This window comes from Ambystoma mexicanum, chromosome 2q (genome assembly GCF_040938575.1).
Source record: "Ambystoma mexicanum isolate Mex_15411 chromosome 2q, UKY_AmexF1_1, whole genome shotgun sequence".
NCBI classification, from domain to species: domain Eukaryota; kingdom Metazoa; phylum Chordata; class Amphibia; order Caudata; family Ambystomatidae; genus Ambystoma; species Ambystoma mexicanum.
Window position 1 is genome coordinate 877080748 of NC_090924.1, and position 20344 is coordinate 877101091.

General features: G+C 43.9%; 1 protein-coding gene across 8 annotated transcripts in view; it reads left to right on the forward strand.

Moving 5' to 3' along the window:
- ABI1 (abl interactor 1) overlaps nt 1–20344 on the forward strand; it is an 816248-nt gene that overhangs the window by 483820 nt on the left and 312084 nt on the right. For all 8 annotated transcript variants that reach the window (XM_069648123.1, XM_069648125.1, XM_069648127.1 and 5 more), the window contains exon 4: nt 17674–17774. In XM_069648123.1, coding sequence (XP_069504224.1) covers nt 17674–17774 — 101 coding nt within the window. The remainder of the gene's footprint in view (nt 1–17673; nt 17775–20344) is intronic.

Genomic DNA, 20344 nt, shown 5'->3' on the forward strand with positions numbered 1-20344 from the left:
TAAGATACTGGGAAGGGGTCTTCCCAAACCTAGCTATCAAAGCTAGTTTCACACATTCATAGTCCTTCCTATCCTCCTCCCCCATCTCCATTACCACATCAGTTGCAACAGGGGGAAGCCTAGAGAACAACCAGGTGAGTAAGTCATTTCCTGTGATGTTCTGGAGCCCATGATTATATTCAAACAGAGACAACCAATCCAACACATCCAACTTAGGCTCATACATACCAACCAATTCTTTAGGCATCCGGGGTCTTTTAGGACTGGAACTTCTAGAGGAGCCAGAGAGAGAAACATTCTCAACAGATAATTTCTTCATTTCTAAGTCATACTTGAGCTCCATTTCCCTTAGCCTTAGTTCTTTGTCAGTTTGAGCATTAAGTTTCTTATACTCCAATTCTAGCTTCATTTTCTCCAGTTCAAAGTACTGAGGACTAAATGTGGGACCTGGTAAAGGTCCAGTAGGTACAGCAGGTAGAGCAGGCAGAGGCCTAGGGGGGACAGTTACAACAGCCTCACCCTCCTCTTCTGACTCTTCCTCAGAAACATCAACATTTTGCTCCATGTTAACTTCAACACTGTCATCTACAGTCGCTGGAGTGGTAGGTTCCTCTGAACCATCACCCAGACTTTGGTTAGCTAACAATCTTTCAATCAGCTCCATTTTCTTGCCCTTAGTCAGGAGATCCTTATGTTTACAGAGCACTCTTAAACAATCAGCAGTTTTGGCTGCAAGGGACTCTTGACTATAGCTTTCTATAACTGACATGTTAGAGGTTTTACTTTTTCAGTGCTAAGCTTTGTGGTTAGTTGCACTAAGGTATCTAAAGCACAATAAAATGTATACTCAATACAAATCCCACCGCTGTACACCAGTGTTAGGCAGAAACCTGTGCAGTTCCCTTGGGGAACACTGCAAAAGATTTAAGACTACAGGTAGAGCAGTAAACCCCTTTGGTAGCAGTCTGTACCACCCAGATTTACCTGGTAGCTGTGGCTGAGCAGTCAGACTTCTCTCAAGAAGAGTTAGGCAGTATGTAAAGTATACACAATATGTACCAAAACACAATAGCACAAGCAAACACTGACCAGAGCTTGGTTTCAAAAGTATATAGTTATTTATTTAAAATACACATAAGTTAAAAACACTCTAGCAAAAATATAGTAAAAGCACTTCAACACAGTTATAATGAAAGTAGATTCAATCCTTTCTCCTATCTAGACAACTCTAAGTAAACACCACTTAATTAAAACAGAGGTGAGTGCTTAACGTTAGATGACACTCTAGTAGTTTCCAAGAAAGGGAGAGAAAAAAGCAGAAATGGGTTAGACACACCACTCTAAGGTCCAGAGCACTTGCAATAGGCTTAAAGAAGAATAAAGTCACAGGTGAGCAAAAGTCACTAGGCAGGGCCCACTCTTAGAGTAGCCGGAGCGAAAATGTGCCCAAGATCACACTGTTAGTTAGAGATTCAAAGTCTTGCAAAGAGTCAAAAAGAGGTTAGAGTGGCTCAGAAAGTTTAGCCAAAGTGTCCCAGGCACTCCCAGGTTCGAAAGCCGGGGACTAAATCTACCCCGTACAGTCGGTAGCAAGGGAAGCCAGGCAGAACACAGTACCTTAAGCGGAAAGGATCCTCCAGCGGTGGCAGTTGTTCCAGGCAGTGGCAGCAGGGCTCGACGTCGGTCAGGGGAGAAGAAGTTCTCGCTGAAGAGCAGAAGAAGAGGGTCGTTGCACTGCCCGGGAAGAAACCAGCCGCGGAGTCCTCCGGTTAAAGGGTTGGTGCCGGCTTTCGCGGTATGGGGGTAAAGTGTGGTATTCCGGTTGCCGGGGTGCTTGGCACAGGCAAGGCGGCCACGAGATACCTCAAAGAACGGAAAGAAGGCGAAAACTGGTTGTCCCCACCAGTCAAGGGAAGGAGCCACTCCGTTAAGAGTTCTCCTCGGTCGTCGGGAAAAAGTGGTGAGACGGTTCAGCAGGGCTCCACCGGGTGGTGTCGTCGAAGCAGGTCGGCTCAGCTCTTCCCTCGTCGGATTCTTGGTCCTGTGGCGACTTCTGAAGTCCCAGTCCCCAAAGCCCTGCTTTTATGCAGCAAACCCCCATTCACCCAGCCTAGCTGTCACTCAACCATGCTAAGTGGTGAGCCGGGCGGCTCACCACTTGGGCCAATCAGGACGGAGTGCGACTTGAGTTACCAAGGTAACTCAGTCCAGGGTGCCTAAATCCCCCTCCACCCCTCCTAAGTACCCCAGACAGAGTGGCACCACTTTGGAGGGCTTCTGTGGAGAAGCCCGCCAAAAGTGGAACAAAGGGCTCCACTTTGGGTCAGAGTTACAGAGGCGAACACCAACGCCATTTTAGAATCAAGTTTTGGCAAAAAGTCCCAACCGGAGTTATAAAAATAAATATATAAACCGGCGGTATGTTTAAGGCTACCGTAAATAAATAATTAAATGTGTTAGCCTAAAACAATGGGAAATCCCATAGGGAAATATTCGCGGTCGAATATAAAAAGTAGTTTCCACTGCCACCAGCCAAAACTCGATCAGGGGGGACGGAGACGTGCCCCCTCGACTAACAGACCCTGGGGCAATCGAATTGCCCCAGCCAGTACGTCCACAATATGATGGTTTGTACTGGTTCTGTTCAGGATTCAAGACTAGCAAAGTCTTTGGTGACTTTACATGCCCTGGGAGACAGTAGTCAGTCCCAGGGTATGGAGTCTATGTTGGGGAGTCCCTAGGACACCCCTGGGTCACGGCACAGAGGGTGCTGTGTGACCCACATCACAAAAATACATGAGGCCCTATGGAGTAAGAGACCCCATAGCCCATTCAACACAAGGTTTAACCAAGAAAACACACTTCAACATGTCCAAGAGTGAGGGTAAAAGGGTCTCACTCTTGGCAGGAGAAAAAAATTAAACCCCAGAAATCCAGCAAAGCTGCTGGGGGACTCACTAGGTAGGGAAATTCAGCCTAAACAGAGAATTCTCCCTAACATGTATTTAAACATTTTGTTATTGCTAAAGGTTAGTCTGTTAACCATAAAGCAAATAAATAAAAAATAAATAAGCCATTATCAAGCACGAGGCAAACTCTGGTAACATTCGTAATTGCACCATTTAACCATTATGGAAATATTTAGATTTGACACATATGCAAGCCAGAAAGCTTAAGTAACTGTAGTTAACTCAAAATAAGCCTCCGACACTGCAATGAGGCTGCAACAACGCATATTTACTGCTGACTTGCAACAAAAGCATTAACACAATGGCGCAATGTAGCATTCTTAAGTGAAATTAGCCTGTGTAATTACTGCAGGGCGATCTGGACGTTTTAGTTAGAAAAAATGAAGCTTGTTCGTAACAAAACATACATTTAAACTGATGTAAATCCAAAATACCAAATTGTTTCCAAATTGTGTTTTTAAAAGTTAAATGTCAGTATTGCCCGCCCGTATAATTCCTTTTTGTGCAAAAATGTGTGACTGTATGCCTTTTGACAATATAATTCCAAAGACTGCTAGTATAGCACATTATTTTCCATTGAGTGCCATTTTCTGCCTGCCCTGTTTATACACCAGAGATTTTACTCTACAGGCAAGGTGACTGTCCGAGGACTCAATTTTGCACATAGTCCTACTGCAGCCAATGGAGTATAAAATGAAATCTTCTCTGTATTTTCCTCTATATGAAGGAAACGTCTAGCTCTGTCTAGTGATGATCACTTCACTGTGTAACCCCCATTTGATGGAGGGACTTCGGAAGCGCATGAAAGTTATATTTTCAATTAGTCCAACAAAACATTTTGTACATGGTAATGCTGTAAGCAATACGTAGGCCATCCCTGTAGGTCCAAAACTAGGTATCATGTCTTGGAAAGTAAATCATGTACACTGGCAAACATGACTTCAATCTTGTCAGTGGAGCTATTTTACTTTGTTACAGATGAAGGAAGTAGTCTGTGGGGCACTTCCCAAATATGATAATCTGTTGAGAAACTGTGCTAGTAATAGTGTAGTCCATCTTTGTGTAGAATCATTTTTTTAATTTCATTTAAGGCTTTGTAGAGCACCAATTGGCAGGAGTGCCACGTCAAAGCACAGTCAGTTGCATATAAACTATGACCAGTATGATAGGTTAGAGTTAAGTTACATAACCAAAATGCCTTAAGTCTATACAGGGTTTCAAATTGCAGTAAGCTTTAAGTAGTGTAGGACTGTGGTGAGCACAAGGGCAATATATGGTCGAGGTTGTAGGCATATAGGTTACTTTACTAAATTAGTCATTTGAAGTGAAATGTAAATTCTCCAGCTTGGGGTCTCTCATGCTCATGAATATTCCCTGTCAGGCTGGGAATCCTCGGTAAAGCCATCTTCAGATTTTGACCGCATGTTCAAGTGTTGGGAGTCCTCGTGTTTAGCTCTCGAGCTTTTACTGCCCAAGGTGCCGTTAGACTGCCACCTCAACGAGCCCTTGATGTTGCCTGTTTTCTTACCGTCGTCTTCGTCGCCGGCTGAGAGGACTTTGCACTCGCTGGATGTGGCTAGAGCGCTTAAGTTCTACGTGGACCGCACAAAGAGTTTTCAGAAGACATCAGAGCTGTTTGTGAACTTTGGCCCTGTGAACCAAGGGAAGGCCATCTCCAAGGCTTTCATTTCTAGATGGCTCTCCGGCTGCATCATGCACTGTCACCGGTTGGCAAACCGACCGTTGCCCGGCCATCAGAGCCCACTCGACCAGAGTGACCGCTGCAACTACGGCGTTCCTGTCTGGTGTGCCCCTGCTAGACATCTGCAGGGCAGCAACGTGGAGGTCGACGCACACCTTCACAAGATTCTACTGCGTTGACCGGGATTCCAGGTAGGAGTCCAGAGTCGGCCAAGCAGTGCTGCGCAACCTGTTCCCTTCAAGGTGAACCTAATGAGGAGGTAAGAGGTGCTTAATGTTGAGTTGTTGAAATGCTTAATGTTTAGCCTTGCCACCTCCCGTGGCTGTGTATGTGTGTACTGCTATGTATTCTTGTATTCATGAGCATGTGCATCCATGCCAGACCCCGTGCTGGAGAAGGAACAAGTTACTTAACTGTATGAAACAAGGTGAGGCGCAATGGGAGGACGGCTGGCTGCATGGGGGTCAGTTGAGGCCAAGGGGTTCTCGGGTAATTAAGCACTTGTTTGGCAAGCCAGGGTTGTAGCTGTTTTCAGAATCTTCTAAAAGAAACTGGGTTCAGTTTTCAATTTAGTGCGGAGGTTGTTCCTGTGAGTAGGTTCCAGTGTATCTTTATTTTATATAGCGCCTTACGCCAAAGCGCTGTACATAGAATCAAAAAAAGTACAAAAAAGTTAAGTCAATATTTAAAACACAAAGTATTTCAGTGATTGTAATAAGACCTAGTTATCCAGATGAAAGAAGATGATTGTAGCGAAACCCGAAAAGAATAGACAGTAATAGATCGGAGAGAGGCAGAGTTTTCCAATTTAAAGGTGCAAGAAGAGAGAAGGACCAAAAACTAGATTGAACACATGGAGGAGACTGAACTACAAGACGGAAATGGGAGGCAGAACGAAGAGGACGCGAAGGAAGATAAAGAGAAAAGCGAAGAGAGATTAGGAGGAGCAAGACCATAAAGATCTTTAAAAACCAGACATAAAATTGAACTTTAGACTATTATGAAAAGAAAGCCACCCAAGTTGAGCCAGAGAGGAGGAAATAGAATCACGATGAGGTAATTGATCGAGAACATGAATAGAAGCAAAAAATACAGATTTGAGTGGAGCCAAGCGAGAGATGGGAAGTCCATAAAGTGCAGAAGAGCAATAAAGTTGTGAGAAATTTGAAGCAGACACCAATAACTTTGTGGCTTTGAAAGTCACAAACGGACTGTCTTTCTGGATGTTATAAATATGTTATAAATATTAAATCGACTGCAACGAGCAATGAGTGAGATGTGATGGGTAAAAGAGATCAGAATCAAGAAAGAGGCCTACGATTGTGAACTATTGAGATGGGTAGCTGAGCCAGAGGGACTGAAATAACGGAAGATAAAGTAGAACTAGAACGAAACAAAATTAAACTCAGTTTTTGCACCATTAAGAACAAGAAAATGATTGGACGTCCATGATTGGATAGCCAGTAAGCAAGCACTAAGTTTGTGATGGATATCATCAGAGAAATGCAGAAATGAGAGAGCTGTGTATCAGCGTACAAATGATGCAAGAACCCAAAAGAAGAAATAACCCCAGCTAACGAAGAAGTATAGAGAGAGAAAATAAAAGGACCAAGGACTGAGCCTTGAGGAACACCACAAGTAAGAGAATGTTTCAGAGGAGACCCCAGACAAAGAGACTGAAAATGTTCTCAGAGAGAGGTATGATTCAAACCAAGATAGAGTAGGACCAGAAAAACCAATTGAGGAGACAGCAGACAGCAAGAGTGTGTGATCAACCATATCGAACATGGCAGACAGATCAGGAATTATAAGAGAAAACTGTTTAGCATGACATGCAGTGAGTAGCTCTTAACATTTCTAGGTATCTCCCTTCATGTCTTGCTCTTTTGCAGAATGTTAATTTTGAATCTTAGGATTCTATTAGGGGCATATGTTAATGTAGGGGTTGAAGTAGCTAGGGCTGGTTCTTTGCTGGATACAGAAAATGAGGCAAAGAGCGTTGTGTATAATGTGTTTGTTGACCGGGAGCCATTTAGGGGAAGTAATCCCAGAATCTTTGAGGATTTATCTGGCAGCCTTATTTTCCATAAACCGAAGTTGTAGCTGGTATCTGTAGACATACAGGTACAGGTTGTTTAAATAATCTAGGCGCGAGGCATCCATTATTTGTGGCATTTTCAAGTATGTAAAGTTTTTCATAAGTATTTGAATTTGGAATTTAACTTTTTGGGCAAGAGTATTTGAGATTGGAGAACATCAAAATATTCCCTATGAAAACAATATCCACAGATTTCTACACTACCAAATGCTGTAACTCCTCATAGAAGGTACTGTAAAAGGAACGCAGAGTGCAGTGATTTCTGACTCCCATCTTTTCTGCTACCTATACATACCTCTCAGATCTGTCCAAATCGATATGGAGTATAAAAAGGGAATAACTGTCTAAGCATAATCGCCACCCCTCTAGAGCCCCTTCATAAAGGCTGAGTGATCTCTGATCATACAGAGAGCAATCTAAAAGACAATCTTCATCTATCAAGGAATGCCTTCGGAAAGGCAATCAAGTATTTCAAAAACGAACGCGACACCCTCGCTCTATACACAGTACTTGGCGAATCCTCCTAGCGCCCTTGATGAAACACATTTGTATATTGTATTCACAATGTGGGATAAGTGAGCAGGAAGGACCAATGGTAAATTAAATTGTATGCCCTGTGCATCCTGGGTCAGAGTAAAAACTGACCTGATTAGATTGAAGCTAGTAGATGTAATGAGTGAAATTCGAGGTTTTAATTTTCTTAATGAATTTTGGATAAATACATAGGTGATTGTTCACAGAAAAAGAAAAGTGGAAGTGCTTGCACATATTTAGGCAATGCCTTTAACTTTTCAAAAATAGGGCATATAGATTTGTCTTGTCTTATTAAAAGAAAAAGGATGTAGGCCGTATGTATGTGAGTGTAAAGGTAGCAGTTTATAATTTCTGAAGGTATGCAGTAAACAAGGTCTGGCACATGCAAGAAATACCAGTAGCTATTTGACTTGTTTATTAAGGGAAAAAAATCCTGCAAGGATCCTGTAGAGCAATCACAAAATGAAGAGGAAAATTATTTTTTTTTCTGAAGTATGGAGTGTTGCTATTTTTTGTGTTTTATTTGGTTGTATAGCGCTTTTGCCATAGCACTGAACACTTTTAAAAAGTACAAAATGACAAGAAATGAGAAGGTACGTGATTCAAATTAAAAGGAACAGACAGAAATGATCCTTTTTGTGTGATGAAAAAAGAGGAACTGGAGAAAGACCGAAGAGAGAGTCAAAGTGTGCCCCATTGCTCGGGTGCTGGGAGTAAGGCGGCAAAAACTGAAAACTTTGAACTACCATAAGAAACAGATTGCAATCTAAGTACATTCTTCAGAGAATCGAAAGAAATGGGAGAAAGACATGGAACTGGCAGACCATGAAGATTCAAAATCATGAGATTCAAAAAGGGAGTCCACGGAGAGAAGCTAAAGTGGGAAGCAAAGAGTGACGAGGATACCACCATAAAGTAAGTGCATTGTTAAAACATTGTACAAAGAGGGGCCAGTTGATATGCCGGAACATCCAGCAAAAGAGCAAAATAGTCTAGACAAAAAAAGAATTGATGGAATGAGAAGTTTGGAAGTCTGGAAAGGAAAAAAATAATCGAGCTTTCTGCAAAATATAGAATTAAAAATGGAAGGAATGAACAACTGCTACGAGAGAACAGTCAAAAATAGCTCCCAGATTACAGGCGAAAGTAGCAAGAGGAAGTGGGGGGGGGGGTGAAATGGGCAGCGTATGTGCAGAAGCAGGGGAAAACCTCTGTTTTAGAAGGATGGAGATGCAAAGAATTTGCAGGCGTCCAAGATTGACTTGACAAATAAACCAGTAGAAGGGGTAGAATGAAGAGACCCAAAAGGATGAACGAGAAAAAGATTTGAGAGCAGTCAGCACAGAAATTAGAAAAATTAAAGGAAGAAATAGTTGAAATTGGAATAGTATAGAGGAGAAAAAATGAACCAAGGACAGAACCTTGGGGAAACCCATACTGAAGAGGGAAACACTTGCGAAGATTTACCAGGCCAGGAAATAAGTATCATCAACAAGGTAAGAGCAAAACCACTTTGTGAGAAGAGCCAGTAAAACCTAAAAAAGAGTGGAAGAAAGAACAGAATAATTGATGGTATCAAGTGTCAGAAAGCTCAAGAAGAAAACAGGAAGAATAGAATTGGAGTTCTACAGTAACGCTGTCTCTATGAATGGAAAGGGCGAAAAACAGATTAATGCAAAGGTAAGAGATTGAGATGGGCATAGAATTGTGGATATACCATGCTCTCGTTTTTTAAATGGAAGTGTGATGAATCTGTTATCGGTCCTTTCCTAGAGTTCATCTCTCCACATATGGCCAGTGGACGGCAGACGCAACCTGATCCCGACCCTGGGGGCTGCTATGAGGGAGGACCCACTGGAGGGAGGAGACCCTCGGGGAGATAACATGACATCATTGGGGAAAGGCACGTGCCCCCCCCCCCTTTCTATTCCCTTCTGGGGAGGATTCCTGTTACCCAGACTTTGATAGCGTATTGTCATACTCCTCACCAACTCCCTAGTCACCTACCTACTTTTTGCAGCGATTTTAACACATGGAACCTTATTGGTATGCAGTAATAAAATCGCGGCAAAAATGCTGTGGTTTGACCCGGTAAAGGGTGTACCCCATTATACCATTTAAGGGGAACAGGGGTGACCCCCTGCGCCCCTTAAATGGTAAAATGGGTCTGGCGGTTGCAGGGGTGTCCCCTGCATCCTTTGCAGGGATTGCGGCGGCAAAACCACTGCCTTTTTGCTGCAAATTATTGTGTAAACAGCAATTTTTGCAGCGATTTTAACACATGGAACCCTTTTATTTCCTCCACTGGGCTGCAACCCAGAAACCATCGGGGAGATCCCTAGAAGGCATGAAAGGACAAAACGGGGAAACCGGTTGAAGAGCAAATATCTTTGGAACTAAAGCACTATGAAATCAATTTGGGCAGGTTGGTGAACCTGACTTGGAACACCATTGGAAAAGTCTACACTCAGGTCTGGCAGGTTGGTGAACCAGGCCTCATAAAAGACTGAGAAAGTTCAACTGTGAGTCACAAACCAAGAAAGAACTTCCCTCAAGAAGACGGGAGGGTGGGGGGTGGACTGTGTTTTGTTTTCAGACAGTTTTTGTTCAGTTCAAGATGGGTTCACTCCAGGAGAGGAGAGAACTAGGTTTTGTTTATAAGCAGAGCAAGAGCTGAGGAAGAGGATTTTTCCTGGAAAGTGAGAAACTGTTTTTTTTTGGGCTGAACATTGAAACCGTGAACAGTTATTTACATATTCTTTTCACAAAACTGCTTTGGACAATACACTCGGAACGAGAGGAGCCTCCTTCTGGGTTAATGGGACTTTCAGTTTTCATTTGTTTGTAAATGTGAGGGATATGATATGGCATTTATAAACGCGCCTGTACAAGTGTTTCTAGGCGCCACACAGTAATCTGGTTAGACACAGGACGGTGGACATTTACATTACACATCCTGACTGGGTCCTTAGTATTTTTGTTGAGGTAGGGCAACCGCTTATAGAAAGTAGGGCGAGATAGGCTTTTCTTTTTCCTTTATTATTTTAAATAAGTGTATACCAACCAATATGCCACCTCTGTCAGACTTGTACGTCTAAACCCTTACAGACTGTTTGAGTCACTGCCTCATTTTTTAATTCTTCACTGGATTTTAAAATTAGTTTGTTAACTCTGCTTATTCATGAACAAGGTTTTCAGGTCCAGGTAACAATAGACATTGTTTTTTATTTTATATAATTTAAACACATTTTAAAAATTCAGACTCATGTTCCTATACCAAGAAAATGAATCTACATTGTTCCTTGCTTTCTCCCGATTGGATGACTGGTGAACTCCTAATCGGTACTCCAGCCAATCTGTTCCTAATTTCACTGAATGATGCATGTAAAGTCCTACTTTTCATTCATGCCTCAAGGTTTCGGTCAAAACGTTTTTGAATGCAGTATGAATCTTTTTGTACATGAAAATTGTTGTTATGGTGTGTTACACCCAACCCAATATTACACATTTTAGGAGCTGTGACAATGTCCCTTTCCTGATTGCGGTGTGTTGGGGAGGGTGACCATTGGTTATGGTGGCACCAACTGCTCTGTGATGAGAGTGGTAAAGGAGCTATTGGTAAGCGGCTCGCCATATTTACTTTGCACATATGTTTGTCCCTTCAAGTGAGGTGCAAAGTATAATAGAAACCATTAGTCAGAATTGATACTCTGCAGGCTCTCCGGTACAAGGACTATCTCTCCTTCTGTGTGACTGCAGCACCTGATCGCAGAATGCTTGCAGAGCGTTGGCACGAATAAGTAATCTAATATGGTGGACCATCTTTTTGATGCCCAAGTTCAGAGGATGAACAGACCCCATGCTATTAGATCAACGATCCCTGCATCAAAACACATACTTCACTGCCCAGCTAAGTAGAGCACAAACAGTACAAAACCCTCAAGGCAAGGCTCAGCAGAGGGGGAGGAAAGAGGACCATATGTAAGGAGAGTCCAACAGTGCAGAGGTGTGGGAGTTTGGAGAGAGCAGGAAGATGACAGGCTGACGGAGAATGAGGTTAAAGGAGGTGTGAGGAGGGGGTGTGTGAAAGGAGGGGCTGAGATGAAGGAATGAAAGGAAGGATGAAAGGAGTGAAGGAGTAGTACAAGAAGGAGTTGAGTAGGTGGTGGGGACTAGGAGGATATAATGCAAAGTGTTGCAAAGGAGGCAGGGTGAAGCCAGACTTGAACACTTCGGTAGAGAAGACTTCCAGGGGCACATGCCTACATTGAAGAGATTTTAGATGGGGCCATGAGTGAAAGGAGATTAAAATGATCCAGTTAGCTAGCCCCAAAACCTCCAACCCAACCTCCTTCCTGGAATGACCACATTGGTCAACCCACTAGTAGAATGGTGGTGGTCTAAAGGCTGGTGACACATTATAGGTGTTACCCACTGCTGGAGCACTGCTCCTGGAAAGCATTACTGCGGCCCAGTGGTGGTACTGCCAGAGCTCCCAGTTGAAAGGCTGAAGGAATCCATGACTAACCTTTTGAAAGTAATTGCTTTGTGGTCAACTGGATAGTTGCACTTGAGGGAGAAGATTTGCATGAAAAGTAGTACACTAAAGACTGACTTGATTTCCCTGGTCAGCAAGGAACTTCGATTCTGACAACCTTTGAAAGCTGCTTTAAGACACCTCCAGGAAGCAAAAAGTGGTTTTGAAACATGGGATAGATTTGACCAAAGGAAAAAGCAACATTTACTTTGATTTCTGTTTTGTTCCATAATGAACCCACAGCTAGTTGACAGTTTTGGAACACGAGTGCAACACTTGAAAAATGATCATTTTCACAATTGGCAGTTGATCATTATCAAGCTAAGCGAGGATTGGGGGGGTCCTGTCCTGCCCCCGGCACCCATAGACATTCCTCCTGTGGCTCCAGTGCCTCAGGCCCACGCGCAGCCTCTGCTGCCCACGCCAGCCCCCGTGGTTTTGGTTCCTCTGCCTCCTGCACCACATGTGGTTCTATACCAGTTTCCGGCCCCGGTCGTGTCACCTTAACCTGCGGCTCCCAGTACTTCTCCCAGTACTTCTCCAGTCCCTGACCAGCCGGACACCCTGGTAGACACTGACGAGGAGGAGGACCCCGACATGCCGTCGTCAGCCAAGGCTTTCCATGATCGACTTACAGGTCTGGCCGAATAATTGGGGCCTCCAAACCTGAGGTTGAACAACCGGAGGCAGGGGTCCTGGCCGAATTCCTCACTCTACGCCCCGCGGCTAGAACGGGGATTCCGATGCAAAAGGATGTTGTTGCCTTGGCCAAGAAAGGATGGCTTAAACCCCATTCACTGCAGCCCATCAATCGGAAGCCTCAACACCAAGTACAGGCAATTCGAGTGGGATACACTCTTGCTCTCGGCACACCCTCAACCGCACTCTTCAGTGATTGCTGCAGCCACCATCTACTCTAAGCCTAAGTCTTCATCGGCCACCTAGTCTTCGGTCCTGCTAGGCAAGGAGGAGAAGATCTTGTCAGCATATGGAAAGATCTACTCCAATGCCTCTGTGCACCTTTGTCAGGAGAATGCAGATGCCCTGCTCGCAGCCGCTAACCAGAGGCTTTGGCTGGAAATAGCCGACTTCCTGGCGGGGCTGACAGAAGCAAAGTTGGTGGCCCAAGACGACATGGAGTCCACAGTGGCACATAGACACCTCAGGCTGTGCCATCTGGATCGCCACAGACATGAGAAGGACTGCCTGGCTGCGGGCTACCAAGTTTGACCCGGATGTTATTGGACCTTCCATTCGAGGGTAGCCTAAAGTGGCAACAAGAGCCATGACCCCATTCGAGAAATGCGTTCCCATCAACGCAGGGGACAAACACATAGTGGGGGCAATATACAGCCGAATTAAAGAAGGGGGGTTAGGGGGTCAGACAATTCATGATAAACTGGGAAAAAGAGACGGACCAACCTATAGAAGGGGAACAATGGGCAGGATTGTGGTCCACCATCCCCAAAACAGCACAGTCACTGCAGATACACAAAATCTTGCTAAAGATGATGTACCAATGGCACCTTGCCCTTACGAGGCCATCTACAATCTACCTAACTGCTTCCAGGCTCTGCTGGAGGGAATCCGGGGAGGAGGGAAACTGGAGACACATTTGGTGGCAATGTCTGAAAGTTCACCCTAGGCCTGTTCATTCTCGGTCTGAGAGGAGAACTGGAGAGCCTACCCTTGAGAGCGCAATGCAAAGTCTTTGTGATTATGGTAATGGCCGGAGCTTTGCACATAGCCTGCAAGTGGCAATCAAAGATTGTACCCACAGAACACAAATGGGTGGTGAAGATATGGGAATTTGTAGCCACGGAGTGGGTATCCTACTCCCTTCGCGGGGCCGTGGACGGGGATCACCATAGATTCCTTATGGATGGGGACCTAGTGATGAAATTCCTTATGAAGGACTCCAGACAGGCATGGTGCCCAAAGAGGATGAAACTAGTGGGAGTAATCTAAGAACCCACCTCCGACCGGGCATTGGAAACTCCAACATTGAAGGGAGAAGCGCAGGGTGCGGAAGGGGGCGCCAGTCCCAGAACCTAAGAGAAGAAAGAGGGGGTCTTACCTGCACGAACCTGGAGAATATGGGAAGAGCAATACCCAACTGAGGGGGAACTGGACCTATCGAGACCTGGGAAGGGTGACTTGGGGGATGGGAGTTTATTTTCTGTATTGTTGAAACAAAAGGGCAAAACTTGTATGGAAAAAAAAAACGAAATCTACATGTTTACCTCTTCAGATCAGGCACTAATCGTCGTTTCTTCCTACTACTGGTCCAAACCTATCCATGGAGCGGTGTGGTTGAAAGCAGGGGAACAAGCTCCTATGTGTTGGTTTCCTATTTTTTGTTGGGAGTATTACTCCCAATCTTGATTTTCTGGTTAGATTTGCCTATTTATAGGAAGTAAAAGTGGCTGATAACCCCTTATCTGTAGGGCGGGCAGTAGTTCCATTTCACAAAAGTGTACCAAAACATTACTGTTGGCTTCATACAGTCCATATACAAACGAACTTAAGCCATGCTGATTTGTTTTAAATGTTCCACTAAACTGTTTCATTTGGCGTTCCGTGGTTCCCTCATTATCCTGTATTTCTCGGGTGTAAATGTTGCCCAAAATCTCTGCTCTCCGTGTATCTGTGTGGCCGGCTAATTATTTGACGCGCTGCGTCGTTCTCTTTTGCCAGTCTCATTTGTTTATTCAGTAGCAGAGGCAGCTTTTTGTGCCGGTGGTATAGGGGTGGATAATAGGGCACCAGCAGGAGGATTGGGGGGCACACTGGACTCTGGGGGGGAGGGGAGGCAGCCACCTCCCCTTGCCCCCTTCCCGGCTGTACACCACTGGGTTTATTGCTCCCTATGAGTTTTCACAACAGCGTATTCATCAGTGTCCATCTTATTTGGGCCATATCTAAAAATGTGTTTATGAAAGTTATGTAAGACTGGGTGCAGTCTTAAACGTACAAATAGTTGAACTAGTGTAGTGGTACAGTCAAGGGTTTAGGGAAAAAGAGTCCTTTGTTCTTGGTTGAGAGTTGCAAACTGTCTGAACATATATACCCAGTGCAATGAGAGTATCGTACTTTTCCCCAAACTTTGTTTTTTTACCTTTAAAAGAGTAACGATAAAATACACTGAAGGATAGTTTGGTAAGGGGAATTTTATGCTCAACAAATAAAAAGCGAGCATGAATACTCTTGCGTATTGAAGACTTGTATCCAAGTTGATCAGCCTTCTGACATAGGAGGGAGGTTGGTAAACTGGCAGGCTGCAAAGAATTCAAATCTTAAAGCTACATTCTTAATTGCTGTTGCAAGTGGTCTGTCTGGCGGGTAAAGTATGTATTTTTGTGAATGGTTTGAAGATCTATGATGAGGCTAATATGGGCTGGGGAAAAAAACATATGCCAATGTTGGTACAGTTACCCTCGAACAATAAAAAAACACAACCATCAACAGAAGTTAAGCGACAATGATAAGCCTACATTACGGCACGTTTCTGTAAGTAATGTTCTTTTACCCTTAGTCTTAAAGGAGCGATATAACGTTTTCGTTCACAAAACACTTATTTTTTAGTAACCTGTGGATTTACTTCCAGAATGTTTACTCTTATACCAGCTTTGCCTTTCCTGCTGTGGTGTTGAATAGGTGCTGACGGTTTTGTAGGCTTGGGACACGGTTTGAAGTAGTATTGCCTCCTGCAGCAAAGAAGCTCTCATGGAATGAGTGTATGGTCTACATTTTGTGATTTGGATAATAACCTGGCTGCAGCATGAGGCACTGTGCGAATGGGCTGTACATCCGCCAGAGTTTAAACACATTGTTTGCCGTCAGCCGCTTTGGCTGACCAGTTTGATTAAGTAGTAGATTGTTTAGGTTCCACCGTAAAATACCGTATGAAGCACCATTAAAAGATATAAGTATGTAACAAGTTTATGGGGTAGTATATTTGCTCACTTAAGACCTGTAATTGAATTCTATCTAGGGTGTGTAGTGGTTCAGGCTTTTCCCTTTTTTTGCAATAAACGAATGTATTTCAGCCATCTGCACTTAAAGAAGACTGGTTAGTAAGCCATGAACAAGATCAGTCAAACAAATTGTGTAGCTCACCCTAATAGGCAAAGTGTGCTTGTCTGCACCGCACCGTGAGTTGAAGGTAAACGAATGATTGTCTTTTTAATACTGGAGTTGTTGCCTCATTACTCCAGATTTGGTGCTTGGGTGATGGCTATCGCTTCGTTTGCTGGTTGGACTGTGTTGTGTTGCCACACTTGGGATGAATCATAACAGTGCGCTGGTGAGACCATAGTTGAACTGTAATACTCGCAGCTTCCACTAGATGTCGGCCTATGCATAGCATGTGAATTTAAGCAGATGCAAGCATAACAAATAAGATTATGGTGACTAATGTATTATATATATTAGTCTTTGATTGCTGGAGATGACTTTCTTTCCAGTTTCAAAGACCTTGCCAGAGGCTTCGTGTAAAGTGCTAAACCAAGGACTGTATTGAATGGTATTATACTGAACCCAACTGTCCAAAAAAAAAAAACGGAGTAGAAATAAGTAGATTCCCAGCATTTACTACATTGACAGCATAGTCGTTGGGTGATATGACCATCTATAATGGTAATATGATAATATAAAAACCAATTCCACTTAAAAAATCAGTTTGTAAAGCGGAGCAGTCTCTCAGCCATTTTGCATCCTGCCCGCATCTGTATGCTGTTCTGTAATATTTATGGAATGTGCTAGAATACATTCCACCAAAGCGCATGCTGCTATTTTGCCTTTTTAGATATTAGTTGCATTGGATTAGGTGACAATACACGTGATAATCTACCTTTTGAAGATGTTGCCAACAGTACGAGCGATTTCATACATGCACACCTTTGTGCTTTAAATCAAAATGTATAGTTTGTGGTGTAAATTAGTTTTGAGGAGAAAATGAAAAAAGGAAGACTGGGCAAGGTAACCCAAAACAGATGGGGAGGAAGGAATGCCTGAGAAGTGACCTCTAATTTTAGTTTTTAATGTGTCCTAAATAATGTACGTAATCTGCGATTAATTTCTGCTTTTTTTTCTTTTTCCTTTTGCCAACATTAAGTGGCTAAAGGCCAAGGTAAGAGGTTATTTCTCGTTTGCTCCACAGTTTCGTTGTTCCCAGATAGAGGAGGCTGTGCAACCCTCTATATCCACGCACCTCTGTACTCGTGTCTGCTTTTCCTCTGGTTCTATTCATATATTAATCCTGTACCATCTCATTCCAAAGTGGCAACGTTAGGCTGGATGTGATAATATATCCTGGATATATTGACATCAGCGTTCGCCTAGAAATTAATTTGTCTAACATAACGTGTAGTGCTTTGCTGATAATTGTAGCTGCCTCGCTGTTTTTGACATGCATTCTGATGGAAGGTTTACCAGACAAGTGTGGATGTAGGACACCAAGAAATAGAGGTCTGAAATCAATGTGGCTACCTATTTCAGTCTACCATTGACAATACCCACATTTTCAGAGGTATACTTATAAAGAAAACTTGGAACCAAGAAGTGTTAGTATGTATAATAAATCCTTCTGTACGCCAAAGAGAAGGAAAAGCTACTTTGTATCCTGTAGCTGACCCTGTCCTTAATTACGTTGTCCTTGTTCGCCTTAGATGTTCTGTTGTAAGACCTCTAGCAAAGCTTGAGCGGGAGAAACCCTTGCAACAGAATTTCTGCAATCTAGCATGTCTGGCAACCCTTCGTAACACAATGTTAATTCATCCAATTGTTTTGTTGAAAGTTAATAATTTCTACACCACTTTCTTTTATTTTTCAGCATGGAGGTAACCAAGCTCCAAGAACCGGCACCCTATCGAGAACCAATCCGCCCACGCAGAAGCCGCCAAGCCCTCCCATGCCTGGACGAGGCACTCTAGGGTGAGCATAAGGGATTTTGGTGTTCAGCCTGTAATTGCTATTCAAACCCGGAGCAAAATCTTTGCTGCAGAACCACCTTTCAGGTTACTGAGCAATTTGTCGTGATATTTTCTATGCAGTGTAATTTAGGAGTGTTCGACTTCGCCCAGTTTTCTGAACTGGCGCTCCTTCAATGTTTATTTTGCAGACATACTTTTTAAGTATTTCTAAAAGGTGTTTAAAGTGTCATGAGATGATTTCCAGCATGCTTCTTGGACCTTTCCATTGACCTTGAATGCAATGTACACTGTAGTGTACAGCAGAACAACCCTTTCCATTCAATTGAGCTTTCCATCAGCCAATACTGCTCTTGCATGGAGGTTATCCTCCTTTTGTGGGTCTTGCTTCCATTGGGGAAAGCACTTGTCTCTGACCAACCATTCAGAATTAGACAGTTTTCATTATGCAGTTATTTAGTTGTGCATTAGGCAATAAGAGCCAAGCGCAGCGTCATGTCTGTCTTGAGGGATTCAAGGTGACTTGACTGCCAAATAATTAATGCACAGGTCATAAATAATTATATATTCTTTGTGCCCCCAAAGGCGTCTGTCTTCTATGATCTTGCTGTATGAGTGTGAATACCTGGCAGTAGCAATGTAGATTAATATACATTCCTGTTATTTCCTTCTGTGTGCCTTCCTCTGCCTCACCAAATAGTCTGTCACACTAGACTTGAAGGAGCCTGGGATGGATGACCAGGTTTTACACCACAGCTCTTTAATAGTGATACTCCATATCACTGTTATGATATGATATGGCATTTGTAACGCGCCTATACACGGGTGTTTCAAGGCGCGACGAGGCAGGGAGGGGAGGAACAAGGGGAGACAGACAACGATCCTACTAGGCCAGGTGTCATTCAGATCGCGCAAGTGCAGGGGTGGGGGAGGGGGAAAAGTGCAAGGGGAGGGAGGGAAGTGCAGTACAAGGTAAGTGGCGTAAAGTAATAAATAAATAGGGCCAGCTGGTGGCAAGTGCAAGGTAAGTGCAGAACAAGTGCTGGAAAAGGGGGGGGGGGGCTGTAGGGATACAGAGACAGTCCCGCAGTGCAGAGGGGTTCCAGGGCATCAGTGCAAGTGGAGAGTGGCTGGGCCCAGGACCGAGGCCGTTAAGAGTGGTCCAGTTGCAGAGTCAGTGCAGTTTCAGTGAAGAATATTAGCTGTTCAGCAGGGGAAAGGGAGAGAGAAAGCAGAAGCAAAGAGTAAGGTTTTGAGGTGCTTCCGGAACCGGAGATGGTTCTCCTCAAGTTTCAGGGAGGCAGGAAGGCTGTTCCAGAGGGAGGCCCCTGCCGCGGAGAGATATCTACCCCCAGCTCGTTGCTTCGAGAAGCGGCTGACCCTGAGGGAGTTGGAGGCGGATGAGCGAAGGGCTCGGGAAGGAAGATATTTGGGAAGAGAGAGTTGAAGGTATTTAGGACCAAGGCCCCAGAAGGCCTTGTGGACAATGCAGAGGGTTGATCTCTTCTTGGTTCACAGCCACAAGCCAGCATCCTTGGGAAAGGAAGTCTTATTGCACTACTGCGTATTGGTGTATGGTGTATTAGATACATTTCAAAGTGGCTTTAGAGCTGGATATTCCACCTCTCCTAATTTGTTTATGAATGCATGGAGGACTAAAGCCCTGGTTCATGCTTATCACCCGTTATATGCCCTCTAGGTGGATTTCAGGGCGGCCTTTGACTTGGTAAATCGTACCCTTCTATGGAATAAACTGAGGAAATTGGATTGCCCTGCTATACTACCTTGAACTCTTACATACGAATAATACTACTTGACAATCAAGGTGCCGTGACTTAAACCATCCTGCAGTTGAGAGGGGTAAAGCAGGGATGCGTGACGGCCCCTACTCTCTACAATCTGTTTGTATCTGATGCCCCTGAATGTTTGCAGGGGAATAAATAACTGTCCACCAAAGATCGGCTCCTGCCACTGCCCTATACTGGCGTACGCGGATGACTTAAGTGATCCTAGATCACACTTTCAGTGGGATCCTAAGATCCGCAGGGCAGTTATGGCGCTATGCTGAGACCAACAAACTTGTCATCAACCACAGCAAAACAAACCTCCTCTTATATTCTGCTGGAAGAGTGGCTAAGCCTTGCATGATGGTGGGACTGACTGAAATTAAATACACTTTCACGTACAAATATCTAGGTGTAGAATTCAACCATAAAGGAAACTATTCCACATGCATCCAGGTGCACAGAACCATATCTGCCCAATTTACACCATTGATCTAAAAGTTCACGCGCGAACAGAGTGGTTTTTCAATTTGGGCGGCACGCCAACTATACATCCAATGCCTGGTTCCCATGGTCACCTATGGTCTCGAACCCCTGATTAATATGAATTTAGGATGGTTACAACTTGTGGAGGGTAAGTTCTGGAGGAAAATCCTAGGCCTCCCCCAATGTATCCCTATGGCCATGATTAGGCTGGAACTAGGAATCGCCTCTCTCAGGGCCATAGTTCTGAGAAAGCGGGTGGAATTTTATATTCGGTTTAATAACAATCCTACAAACGGGCTTCTCA